Below are 12,762 nucleotides of genomic sequence, written 5' to 3'. Positions count from 1 at the left end.
TTATATCACTACAAGGGTTAAAATCATGTCAACCAGGGAGCACCGTTTTTTTTTGCAGTCCCCACTCCAACGGCCTGTAATTGGACGATTTTGTGATTTTTTTTATATTAAATTTTTTTTATACTCTTCAAACATCAATAAAAATCTTATAAAAAAATGGATAGAAAAAATATTTTTCATTTCTTTTTTATCTTAGTTAGAAAAGTACGTAAAATTTAGGCGTCTAGACCAGAATACCCCCTTAAATGAAAATCGAAAACATTAAAATTTTAGAATAAACAGTTTTTAAAAGTTTCATCATTAAAATCGATTACACCTTCATCTGAATTACACAAAAAACACTTTTTAACAATTTTTTACAGTAATAAAAAGTTAGCACGTTTTTTCGATTCTAACTATATAGACGAACTACTCCAAAATGATGCACTGTATTTATGAGCCTATCGCTATCATTTTCATTTCCACAGGCAACTAGCATGCGCATTCTCTTTCCCGCAATGGAGAAACTATACACAGCTGCTATGCTGTATCCTTCTCCATCGCATAGGCTGGCTTGTTCGTTTTAATTCGACAACCGGGATTCTGGACTGATTTTTCGCAGACAACCCTATACCACCGTGTTCAGAAAATAATAATCTTCATTTTAATGTAATTTTGATGTATTAACCAGACCGGTGCAAGTTACTACTATCGATTTACCTGTTTATACCTGGCAACCCAAGAGTTGGGGCAGGAAAAAATTAGGCAACCCAACGTTTGCATACTCTGTAGACTTTATACTGTCGAACGGTATATAATTTATCTATTAACTACACCAGTGAAATGTTTGAAAAAAATTTTTTTTTCAATTATAAAAAAATCATATTCTGGACTGAAATTGTTCAGGCAACCCATTTCCAATATACTTAACGATATATTTAATTTGACTTGAAAGGTGAAGGTCGTTTTATATCGGGATCTTAGACTATAATTTGGGAATTTGTATGCAAGAATCCACGAGGCAACCAGTGATCTCGAGTCCAAAACATCGGTACACTAGCTTGCTGATTCAACATTTTCATGAAAAGTTGAATCACACTGGAGTGGAAACCATACTGAATGACCTCCGTCAGAAATTTTATATTATTAACGGAAGATCCGCAGTGAAATTGATTTTTGGGAAATGTTTCAAATGTAAAATGAATAAAAGTAAACCACAACCGCCGTTAATGGGTCAACTTTCTGAAGTAAAACTGACGAGAGGGTTCAGATCATTTGAGAATGTTGACATGGATTATTTCGGTCCTTTCTCCATCAAAATTGGTAGAAGACGAGGGAAACGCTGGGGTGTGATATTCACCTGCCTAGCAGTGAGGGCAATTCATCTTAAAGTAGCACATACATTGAATAGTGATTCCACCATAATGTCTGTAATCAGAATGTTTCGGCAAGAAGAGGATGTCCTCGAACAATCTATTGTGACAATGGAACTAATTTGAGAGGGGCATCCAGAGAAATAAAAGAAGCCATGCAAAACATTGACATGCCTTCAATAAAAATTCAATGTATTCGAAAGGCATCGACTTCAAATTTCTACCACCGGCTTCCACACATATGGCAGGAGTATGGAAAAGGTAAATTGGAAGTGTGAGAAGAGTCTTAGGAAAGATTACAGAAAGGCAAAATAAGCACTTCAAAATAAGCACAGTAATACCAATACCAAAAATAAATAATACTTATGAAGCATGTTATTTTCGTCCTATCAATACTCTTCCAACCTTTGAAAAAGTATTGGAATTAGTAGTGTATAAGGAACTCAACAAATACTTTGATGAAAACAGGTTACTTTTAGGTTGTCAGTCAGGCTTCAGAAAAAAACATTTGTGTGAGGCTGCCTTACAGTTCACAATAACAAATTGGAAAGAAAAAAAATTTATAAAGATAATTATGTTGTTTGTACATTCTTTGATTTAAAGAGCGCATTCGAAACAATAGACAGAGATATATTAATCCAAAAGCTCAAATATTATAGTATTGGTGATGTAGTTTTGAAGTGGATGAAAAGTTACCTCAGTTCGTGGAGTCAAATAACAAAAATTAATAGGTGCTACTCACAAGAGTTAGTGAATGATTTTGGAGTTCCACAATGTAGTGTATTAGGACCTTTACTATTTCTCATTTATATAAACGATATCAATTACGTAGATGGTGATCATGTGATTAACTTATTTGCAGATGATACATTAATATATATCTACGATAAAACCTTGCAAGTCGCTATTGAAAAGATAAATAATTCATTGAAAAATATTGAGTTGTACCTTGAAATAAATAAACTGAAACTCAATATCACTAAAACTAAGGCGATGATCATTACAACAAAGTATAAACAAAATAAAATTGGGGGTCAAAAGCATGAGAATGACTGATTCCACGGAAAAGGATATGGAACAACTAGAACCAGGGACATCAAATATCGTTAGGAAGTCATGCTTAAAAAACCATATCACTATGATGTTAGATTCGTCAAGTGAAGATGAGAGAATACCAGAAAATGGTAGAAATGAAACTACTCATCAGAAAAGGCAGCAATATTACTCTTTATTAAGTATAATGCTCCTATTTTAAACTTCATTTACTAATATGAAAATTAGTAAGTGAAGTTGAAAACAAATAGGAGCATTTTACTTAATACATTTTTTATTAATAAATACTGTCTCATTGTTTCAATTCTTTATTCACAAACTATATTACATAAAATCACAAACATCCGCATCCGCGGATGTGAGCCTTCAAAAATCCGCATCCGCATTCACATCCGCGGATGCGGAAAAATCGGCATTTGTAACATCCCTGATCTGGATAAAAATGATCATTCAGGTATCTGTACATCAGTTTTTTGAAAGGCACACCATCTCATTGTATCTACATGCAGAGATCAGTTCCATATGGAACATAAATCACTTAATTTGAAATATTTGCTTCACTTCCAGTGATATGTCCATCAAAAAATACAGACCAATAATTTTTTATCCAATAAATTCACTCTAAACCTTTAGGAACCATCACTTTTGATGATTCATGCAACAAGCAAAATAGGGATATTTTTCTTGCATAATTATTCATGTTATGCCAACCAACAATTCCTTTGTTATGAAATGTCGCTTGATGAGACAAATTCTTAAAAATAATTTTCTCAATTAAAAGATTATTCCAAGCTCCATCGGTAAAAGTGCACACAGTTCTGAAAACTTCTCTCAACTATTGCAACAATTGCTAGAAATGAGGATGAAATGTACTGATTTTTTTTCTAGTATATCTTGCGATTATCATGTGAGAAATGCTAGTTTGAGATAATACTAATTATCTGGTCAGCTCACAGGTACTTACATGTGTTTTTTAAATAAGCGTAAAGCCATTTGAACTGTATTTTCTTCATTTGTCATTAGGTATGCACATTTGTACTTCTCATAGTTGATAAAATATTTTTAAAAATCTTGTTTCAGAGAATAAAATGTGCTTCCAACTGATTTGTCTTCTTTCTGGAAACCTGTTTGTACTAGTGGTCGTTTTCAACATTAAAAAAAACGCTTAGTAAGTAAAGAAGGGAATATGCACTTTTTTGTGATAAAATTATGAAACTTAGTTGAAACTGTTTTATACAGCATCCTATGTATCATTTCCACAACTTAAAATACTAGGAAACTGCAGACACACTCTGAAACTCACTGTGCCAACTAAAACATTACCAGAGACTCCATATTTTACAACGGTGGAAAAATATACAATCATTTGCCTATGGACATAAGATCTGCCAATATAAATGAATTTCAATTCAGGAAGTTAGTCAAACAATTTCTATCTGATAGACCCTATTATACTTTGGATGAATATTTTAACAATAGCTTTTAACAGACTTACACATATTTTTTATCTTTACTTATTATGGACCTCTTAAGTTGTTACTTTTTATGTCTACTCTTTTATAAAGTTGACTTTTACTTTTTTATATATACATATCTTTTATATCCTCCATTTTAACATAGTTTGTACCCATGCACCATTAATATTTTAATTTCAGTTGGTATGTATTGCATTTTTTAAGTATGTACTACCCAAGCTTTGTCTACAAGATTATGTCTTATGCTAATAAAGCATATTATTATTGTGATTATATTATATTATGATTGATGTACTTATGTACCGGGTGTTCCGTTGAAAAAATATAAATTTGGTAGGCTACACTTACATAAAATCACCCAGTATGTGGGAAAATTATTTTAGAAGATAGTTTTGATTGATATCTATGTGAAAAAACAGATCACATATTCGTTAACATAAATGCATTGGGCCAAAGGAATCTTAAATCTTTCAAAGGAAGTTTAAAACAATAAACATTGGAAAGCCAATTCAAACAAATCTGAGTACATCTTATTCATCAAACTACAAAATCAATTAATTGAACAAACACTATTAATCTCCTTTCTGAATACTACAATATTCCATAAGTACTAGTGAAAAGACGATAATAACGTTTAATTACCTTAGATGTTCCATTACTTTTAGCAGCTGGAATAATACTGACAGCTCCGTTAAGATTCAAAGAAGAAGGCAAAGTGGGTGATTTCTGAGGAGATTCTACCTTTTCTTTTGGTTTAGCCGTAGCTGTTACTGTTATACCTCTTGTCGCCAAAATATTTGCAACAGCTTTGGCATCTGATTTCTTCGGACTGGCAGGTTTTGGTGGAGGATTTCTAACACTTAGTGTAATGGAATCGGAAAGATGCATAATGCTGCTCTCCGCAGGTTCGGGGGTACCACCCTGGAAAAAATAAGTAGCATTAAAAAAGTAATCAATGACGAAATGCTTCTTCCAATGACAATATTAATAACAGAAGTAAATCTATCAGAAACACTTCTTCCACACTAGTATAAAAACACTGTCTCTTGATGTGCGTTTCGTTAACTACGTTAGCACATCTGGCCATCTGTGGTGCCATCAGTACCACACTGTCAACGACCATGAAGATCCTTCTAGATCAGTGTTTCCTAACCTGGGGGTAATTACCTCCGCAGGGGTAAAACGGCAATTCAAGGGGGTAACAGAGTTGGCACAAAAAGTATTAAAATAATAAACAAAATTATAGTACAGTAGCACGGCGCTCTCATGCGCGCGGCTGACGGCGACGGCGGGTGAGCGGCGGTGTGGGAGGGGTGAAGCACGGCTTTGATGTGGCTAGCGGCGCGGCCGGGCCGGCGCTGTTCATTATTATTATTAATATTGTCACGAGTGATTTGTGACAATATTAATTACATTTTAGTTTTGGCAGGGTCAAACGATTTTAGGGCGAATAAATATCCTTCATTCAGAAAAATCAATAGTCTTCTAAAACTCTGTACAAATACAAACATAATACTATCTTCTATACCCTATGGAAAGGTGTATAGTGTTAATCAACTTATCTATAAATTCAATATCAAATTATACGAATACACAAAAAAGCTAAATTATTATGCTGAAGGAGATATTTCTTTCTTAGAGATTAACAGCCGCGGTGGTAAAAAGCTTAAAATTCATACTATAGCGAAAAATGTATTGAACTATAACATTCTAACGAAAAAACAAGGGAATAATTTAAAATATGTCTCTATATGCGACGATTTTTTAGATCAAGCTCAGAACATCCTTGCTATAGACCTGTGATATCCCAAGAAACTGACTCCAAGAGTGAACAATGTTACAATTTCAAATCTATAACAAAAACATGCACATTATTTTTACTGAATATTCAGTCCCTCAGACGTAAGTGTGACGAATTTTATGTACTTCTGAATACTCTGAATTTTCCCAGTATAGTATTGTTAACAGAACATTGGTGTAATAGTAATGAGCCTATATACATACCTTGCTACTCTGTGGTATGCAGAAACTCAAGAGCAGACTCAAACCACGGGGGAACAGTTATTCTGGTGGCTGACACTGTAATTACCGATTACTCTTTCTCTCAAATCGAAAAGTTCAATGATCTCTTGGATGATAAAACATTTGAATTCACAATCTGCTTTAGCAAAAAATATAATTTATATGTTGTTTGTCTTTACCGATCTCCCTCTACGGATGTTAATATATTTTTGAGAAAACTAGAGCTACTCTTGTCTGACCTGCCGATAAATAGTTCTATAATCGTAACAGGTGATTTCAATATCAATTACAATGACTGTGATTCTCTGGTTCATGAGTCACTGAAGAACTTACTTTTATCATTTGACTTGAGTATGCACGTTGATACGGATACTCGCATCTCTCGATTTTCTGCATCCTGCATCGACTATGTCTGTAGCAATATTGACAAGCAAAACGTTTCATGCACAGTTATTCCATCCGGATTATCTGATCATGAAGCAGTGATATGTTCTATTCTGTTAAAATCAACAAAAAAACAAACCATACATAAGTATGGTAGATTGTTCAGTCGTTCAAACTATGATAGGTTCTATCAAAACTGCCTTGAAATAGACTGGGTGAGTATACTCTCTGAATGTGACCCCTTTTTATCATTCCACAGTGCATTGTCTGATGTGTTCAATAAGTCGTTTCCAGAACAAATAATTAAAAATAAATGTAAAAAGCCATGGGTGACAAAAGGACTGAAAACATCCTCTAGAAACCTGCGCTCACTGCATTATATCAGAAAATTCACGAATAAAACATTTTTCTGGAACTATTTCAATGATTACAAAAAAGTATATCGATCCACTATCAGTCTACCTAAGAGAATATATTACGGCAACAGAATGGGGGAATCGAAGAATAAAATTAAAGAAACTTGGTCAATTATAAGTGATATAAGAGGTAAAACAAAAAAGAAAAACTCTGAACTGTCACTTAATTCTAATATAATAAATGAGTTCTACTGTTCTATTGCTGAACAGTTGAGTAACACAATTCATGCTCCATATGATCCATTGATCAACTTAGAAAATATAAAAATTCATGATAGTCTTATTTTATATGACACTGACCTTAATGAATTGTTCAAAACACTTCATGACATTAAAAATAAAAACACGGCCGGATATGATGATATTTCCGTTAAGATTCTCTTGAATTTACCACTCAATGCTCTAGAAACTTTGGTCGCCCTTATTAATACCTCATTCAGGACTGGCTCATTTCCTTCTTCCCTGAAGACTTCCGTTGTCATTCCACTACATAAAGGTGGTGATTTAGATAATCCCTCCAATCTGCGTCCTATCTCCTTAATACCGACTTTAGCAAAAATTATTGAGAAATTAGTCAAAGTACGTTTAGATGAATTCTTAAAACTGCACTGTATTATAAGCAAAAACCAGTTTGGGTTTCAAGAGGAAAAAGATACAAATGATGCTATCTTCTCTTTTTTATATGAAATTTACTCTGAATTGAATGCTGGTGAAGTAGCCGCCGCAATTTTTTGCGATATTTCAAAGGCGTTCGATTGCGTTAATCATAACATTTTATTAAAAAAACTTCATAAATATGGATGTAGAGATGTAACGAACACTTGGTTCGAATCGTACCTTTCAGGTCGGAGTCAAATGGTGAGGACAACGGAACTCTCGGAGAACAGGGCCATTGAATCTGGTGTACCACAGGGTTCTGTGTTAGGCCCTATTCTGTTTCTGTTATATATGAATGACATATCTATGATTAACATATCTGGTAGTTTCACTCTATTCGCGGATGATACTACAATATTGTGGAAAGAAAAAAACTCAATGGAGCTAATTAAAATAATATCATCCGACTTGAAGAAGGTGAAGAGCTGGTGCGATGCAAATTTACTCTCTCTAAATGCATCCAAAACAAATATAATATCATTCAAATGTTCACTTGATGACATTTCAATAGACGCTGACGTATTACAAAATGAATTAAACACAAAATTTCTCGGTGTATTCATTGATAATAGGCTGAAATTTGATGAGCATATTAAACAACTGAAGAGTAAGATCTCCTCAGGATGTTATGCAGTTAGAGTGGTTTCAAATGAATTGGGTTTCCATGTCGCAAAGACCGTTTACCATGCACTTGTTGAATCTCGACTACGTTATGGAATACCTTTTTGGGGAGCATGCAACTCATCCCTCCTCTCTTCTGTATTAATATTACAGAAGAGGGCACTAAGATGTCTCTGTAAAGTTAAACCCAGAGAATCGTGCAGAAATTTGTTCACTGCCAATAAAATGTTAACAGTCATCGCACTTTTTATCTTAGAGACTGTTTGCCTTATTTATAAACATAAATCGAAGCTCAACTTTGCTTCTACTCCTTATGCTACACGCAATAGCAATTATACCTTTAGGCTTCCCATCCCAACTTCGAATTTAATCAAGGATTCCATATACTACAATGGTGGTAAATTGTTCAATCATTTACCATTAGAAATGAGATCGGCAAATTTAAGCAACGTTCATTTCAAAAAGGCGGTGAAGAACCTCCTTGTGGATAGACCCTATTATAGTTTGGAAGAATATTTTAGCGAATCCTTTTAATAATATATTACTAATATTTTTACTACTATTGTACCATCACTTTATACATGGTGGTATTTTATCTATACATTTTTAGATTTTTTTTTTATATTTACATTTATATTTTTTTAGTACTTTTTTTATATCAATATTGTATTTCTTGGACTTTGTCAATAAGATGCAAATCTTCGGACAATAAAGTATATTTTGATTTGATTTACGTTACGTATACATGTATCTGTTGACATTTGTTTTAGGTACCTACAGGTGTTTTTGACATGGCTTCTACTTCATCTGGCGAAAAGCCCACTTATAAAGAAGCATTTCTATAATGGGGTTTCCCAAGTATCGTGGACAAAAATATAGAAAAACCTCAGTGTAATTTATGTAATAAAGTGATTAATACAGAAAGCATGAAACCGAGCAAATTAAAAAAAACATTTTGAAAAAGTTCACAAGGAGTTCGCAGATAAAAGTATAGATTTTTTCAAGAAAAAGGAGAAGGTTCTGAAGTCTTCACGATTGGATTCTACAGGTGATATGCAGAAACAAATAAATCGTGTCTTCAAGCTTCATACAAAAATTGATTATCGCATTCCACTTAATAAAAAACTACACACTATAGGAGACAACCTCATCAAACCTTGTTTGTGAGATGCAGTATCACTTATTATTAGTGAGCAATATATAGCCGAGATCAAACAAATCTCACTCTCATTTGTGAAATGAGTACCGATATTCTAGCAACCGTTATTGCTGAAATAAAGGAAAGTCCTATGTTTCCGCTGCAGTTGAACGAGTCCACAGATGTTGCTTCGTGTTCACAATTATTGATGTTTACACGATATATTAAAGATGAAGATGTAAAGGAGGAATATTTGTTCTATAAGTCTTTGCCCACCACTACTCGCGACGAAGATGTATTTTAAACGCTAAAAGAGTTTATTGAGGAAAATGGCCTGGACTGGTTGAAGCTGGTTGGTGTTTGTACAGATGGGGCGCCTTCCATGATGGGCATCCGTTCTGGATTTCAAGCACTCGTAAAACAAGTTGCTCCTCAAGTTTTCGGCTATCATTGCTTGATACACCGTTACGCTGTGGCTGTGAAGGTGCTTCCACCAGTTTGCTACATACGTTAAGTGACATAGTAAAAATTGTTAATCACATTCGAGGCAGCGCTACAAACTCAAGATTATTCAAAATTTTGTGTGATAAAGTTGGTGCTACATTTAATGCTCTTTTGTACCATACAGAGGTACGTTGGTTATCAAGAGGGAAAGTGTTAAGTAGGGTTTACGAACTACGAGAAGAAATTGGATTGTTTTTTGAAAATCAGAGAACACAAAAAGAAAAAGAATATTGGGCAAAAATTAAAGACCAAACATTTGTAGAAAAGATGGCGTACCCTGCTGATTTTTTTAGTGAAATTATTAGTCTGAATATTCCACTGCAAGGAAATAAAACAAACATTTTGACGTTGCAGAATAAAATCGCAAGTTTTTTGCGTAAATTGGAACTCGACCAACGTAGAGTCCAAGCTGGCGATGTATCAATGTCTACACAACTAAGTGAGCAATTAGTAAATACTAAACAAGAGAAAATCTCGTTTAAAAATTCCGTGGTTCAACATTTAACTGCTGTGATGGACTCACTGAAGCAATATTTTCCGAACATGGATAGTCGTGAGTCCTACTCCTGAATTTTAAGACTATTTTCTACTTGTGTCGATATTTTCAAGGATGGAGATGTGTCAGCAAAAGTAGAGTATCTTGGACTACGGGAGGATAACTCATTGAATATTAATTTTCAAAATAATGAACTCGGTACATTTTGGCGAAAAGCAGCTGCAGAATATTCTATTATAGCTGACAGAGCTTTAAAAATGTTGATTCCATTTGCTACAACTTACAGATGTGAAACTGGTTTCTCGACTCTTGTTACATTAAAAACAAAAGCTATAAACCGTCTGAATGTGAAGCATGACATGAGATGCGTGTTGAGTGAAACCGAACCTAATATTGTTAAACTTGCGAATGCAAAGCAATATCAATCTTCACACTAGTTAAGTCCGAGATTTATATATTACTAGTTATCTAAACCTGCAATTTCTTACCTAATAAAAGATATTTTTGTTTGAATTTGTGTGGTTGAATTATTTTAAATTAGCTAGGGGTAAACTCAATTCCCATAGTTGTTCACACTGGTAGTGGCATTGAAAAGGTTTGGAACCACTGTTCTAGATATACCTCGTCTCCACATTTTTCTGGAGAGAGAGGCTAGATGGTCTGCATATAGACTTGTGCACATTGCCAATTGCACAAGTCAATAGACTGCTGGTCGACACTGGAAGTCATAGCAATCTGGAACTGACCTCTGACATTATGACTCCAACTGTCAACAACGATCTACCTTATACAGTACTGTTCCCAACTGAGGACCGGATTTTCCTAGAGAAGGAAATATAAAGAGCAGATAGTTGTTGGTGCACAGATGGATAAAAAACACCTTCAGGTTCGGTTACAGATTACCATTCTTATTGATAGTAGAATATGTTGACATACCTGTACACTTTCTATCTGTGGCAGACCTCCATCAGTATTCTTTGGCTGCATACAAATCACCTGACAGTCGTCGTCATCTTTATCAGGAGTCAGCATATCAAACCTCTTCTTTTTAGCCTGCAGTTGCTGCATTTGTTCTGGGGTTCGTTTCACTGGAGATGGTTGCTGGCGAATACCATTGGGAGCGTTCGGCATTCTCGGCCTGACTGTTCTCAATGCAGTCATGCCTACTCCACTTCTTGGTCTCATCATAGGAGCCCTTTGACGTGTTAGAGGTTGACGTTGACCTGAGATACAAAAATAAAACAATAATAATAATAACAGGTATTTTGAGATTTTGTAGTAATATGCAAATAATATAAAGAGATGTAGATTTTGGCAAAACATTTTTTTATAAAAATTAATATAATAAAAGCACAATAGACATTTATGTATTTGGAGATATTGGAGTATTATTTTTCTATTGTTGAACTTCAGGCTTCAGTTCCATCATTATTATATTATATGATGGGACTGAATAATAATTATGCTCCCTAAGTGGCTTGAGGAGCCACTTATTGCCAAAACACTAACGTTGATCAAACTCACCCATAGTCGGTCTTGGCCCATTCGGCATTCTGTTTCCAGGCGCCTGTGGCCTAGGCGGAATTTGTCTGGGAGGCATGGGCTGTCTGTACGGTGTCGATTGCTGTTGTTGTGGTTGCTGCTGCTGCTGTTGTTGCATGGGCTGATTCATATTTTGCGGCTGTGAAGTGGGTGGCATTTGGTTCTGATTCATAGGAGGCTGATTCATCGGAGGGTGACCCATTTGCTGCTGATTCATGGGTGTCTGCCCTAATTGGGTGAGCTGCGGTTGGGGAGGAGGGGGCATATGTTGTGGGGGATATCCTGGAGGTCCTGGCGGGTAGTACATGGGATTTGGAGGCCTGTATGAAGAACTATCATAGTATTTTCAAAACAGTTCGTATAACTGAAGATTTACAAAGCAACAAAAAATATAATAGTTCCAGTCATTTGCAGCCAATATCAGTGAAAACTTTAGAAGACAAAGGAGTATTACAAAAAAGGGCATTATCTACCATTCAAATTAATAGACCTAACAAAGGCATACTATTCTTCATGATAAAAATGAACTACACATCTGGTGGAGCCTTTTTATAAATGATTTGAAAATGAATTGGCCAAAAAATGTTCCGTTACAAAAATAAACTGAGTAATTTCATAAATTTATCAAATTTTAAATTTTTTTCTCATTTCCTACAGATTTTTTTAATAACATTCATTATTTTTCAGAAGAAGCCATAATACTAAAAACATCAATAAAAAACTAACTAGTGGTGTTAGTGGTTCTTCAAGTTTGGTACCATTTATTTGTGGTACAAATTTGCTCTTGAATATTCTTGCCCTGAGAAATCATTTGAAGACAACACATAAAACCTTTTGAATTGTCAAAAAAGAAAAAAAAAATGCAACGCTTTTCCATAAAATTAGTGACATTAAATAAATGTCTGTTCAAGAGAGTATTTTGAAAACAAAACAATGGGACAATTAATTTGGTCATTCCTTCCTTGGCAGTTCATAAATAAAAAAGTGAAATAAACAATGAAAGATGCTTCCGGAACCTCTGGATGAAGTGGACTAAATAGTCTACTGCATCTACTAAAAACGCTAAATTAGTTGGTGAAACGTGCGTCGAGAAGAATGTTGC

At 34.5% G+C, this 12,762-nt stretch overlaps 1 protein-coding gene across 5 annotated transcripts in view; it reads right to left on the bottom strand.

The window, feature by feature from the left end:
• Window positions 1-12,762, bottom strand: part of LOC111503762 (uncharacterized) — a 55,860-nt gene that overhangs the window by 4,878 nt on the left and 38,220 nt on the right. For 4 of the 5 annotated variants that reach the window (XM_074180706.1, XM_074180705.1, XM_074180704.1 and 1 more), the window contains exons 7-9: window positions 11,643-11,992; window positions 11,055-11,341; window positions 4,523-4,801 (exon numbers count right to left, since the gene is read on the bottom strand). In XM_074180706.1, coding sequence (XP_074036807.1) covers window positions 4,523-4,801; window positions 11,055-11,341; window positions 11,643-11,992 — 916 coding nt within the window. The remainder of the gene's footprint in view (window positions 1-4,522; window positions 4,802-11,054; window positions 11,342-11,642; window positions 11,993-12,762) is intronic. The other variant, XM_074180707.1, reaches the window with a different exon arrangement.

The sequence above is a fragment of the Leptinotarsa decemlineata genome, unplaced genomic scaffold, assembly GCF_025532065.1.
Source record: "Leptinotarsa decemlineata unplaced genomic scaffold, Ldec_3_MD MMD2_tig00026299_RagTag_RagTag, whole genome shotgun sequence".
Lineage (NCBI taxonomy): Eukaryota > Metazoa > Arthropoda > Insecta > Coleoptera > Chrysomelidae > Leptinotarsa > Leptinotarsa decemlineata.
The sequence above is the reverse complement of the archived record's forward strand: the minus strand, read 5'-3'. Positions and strand labels throughout refer to the sequence as shown.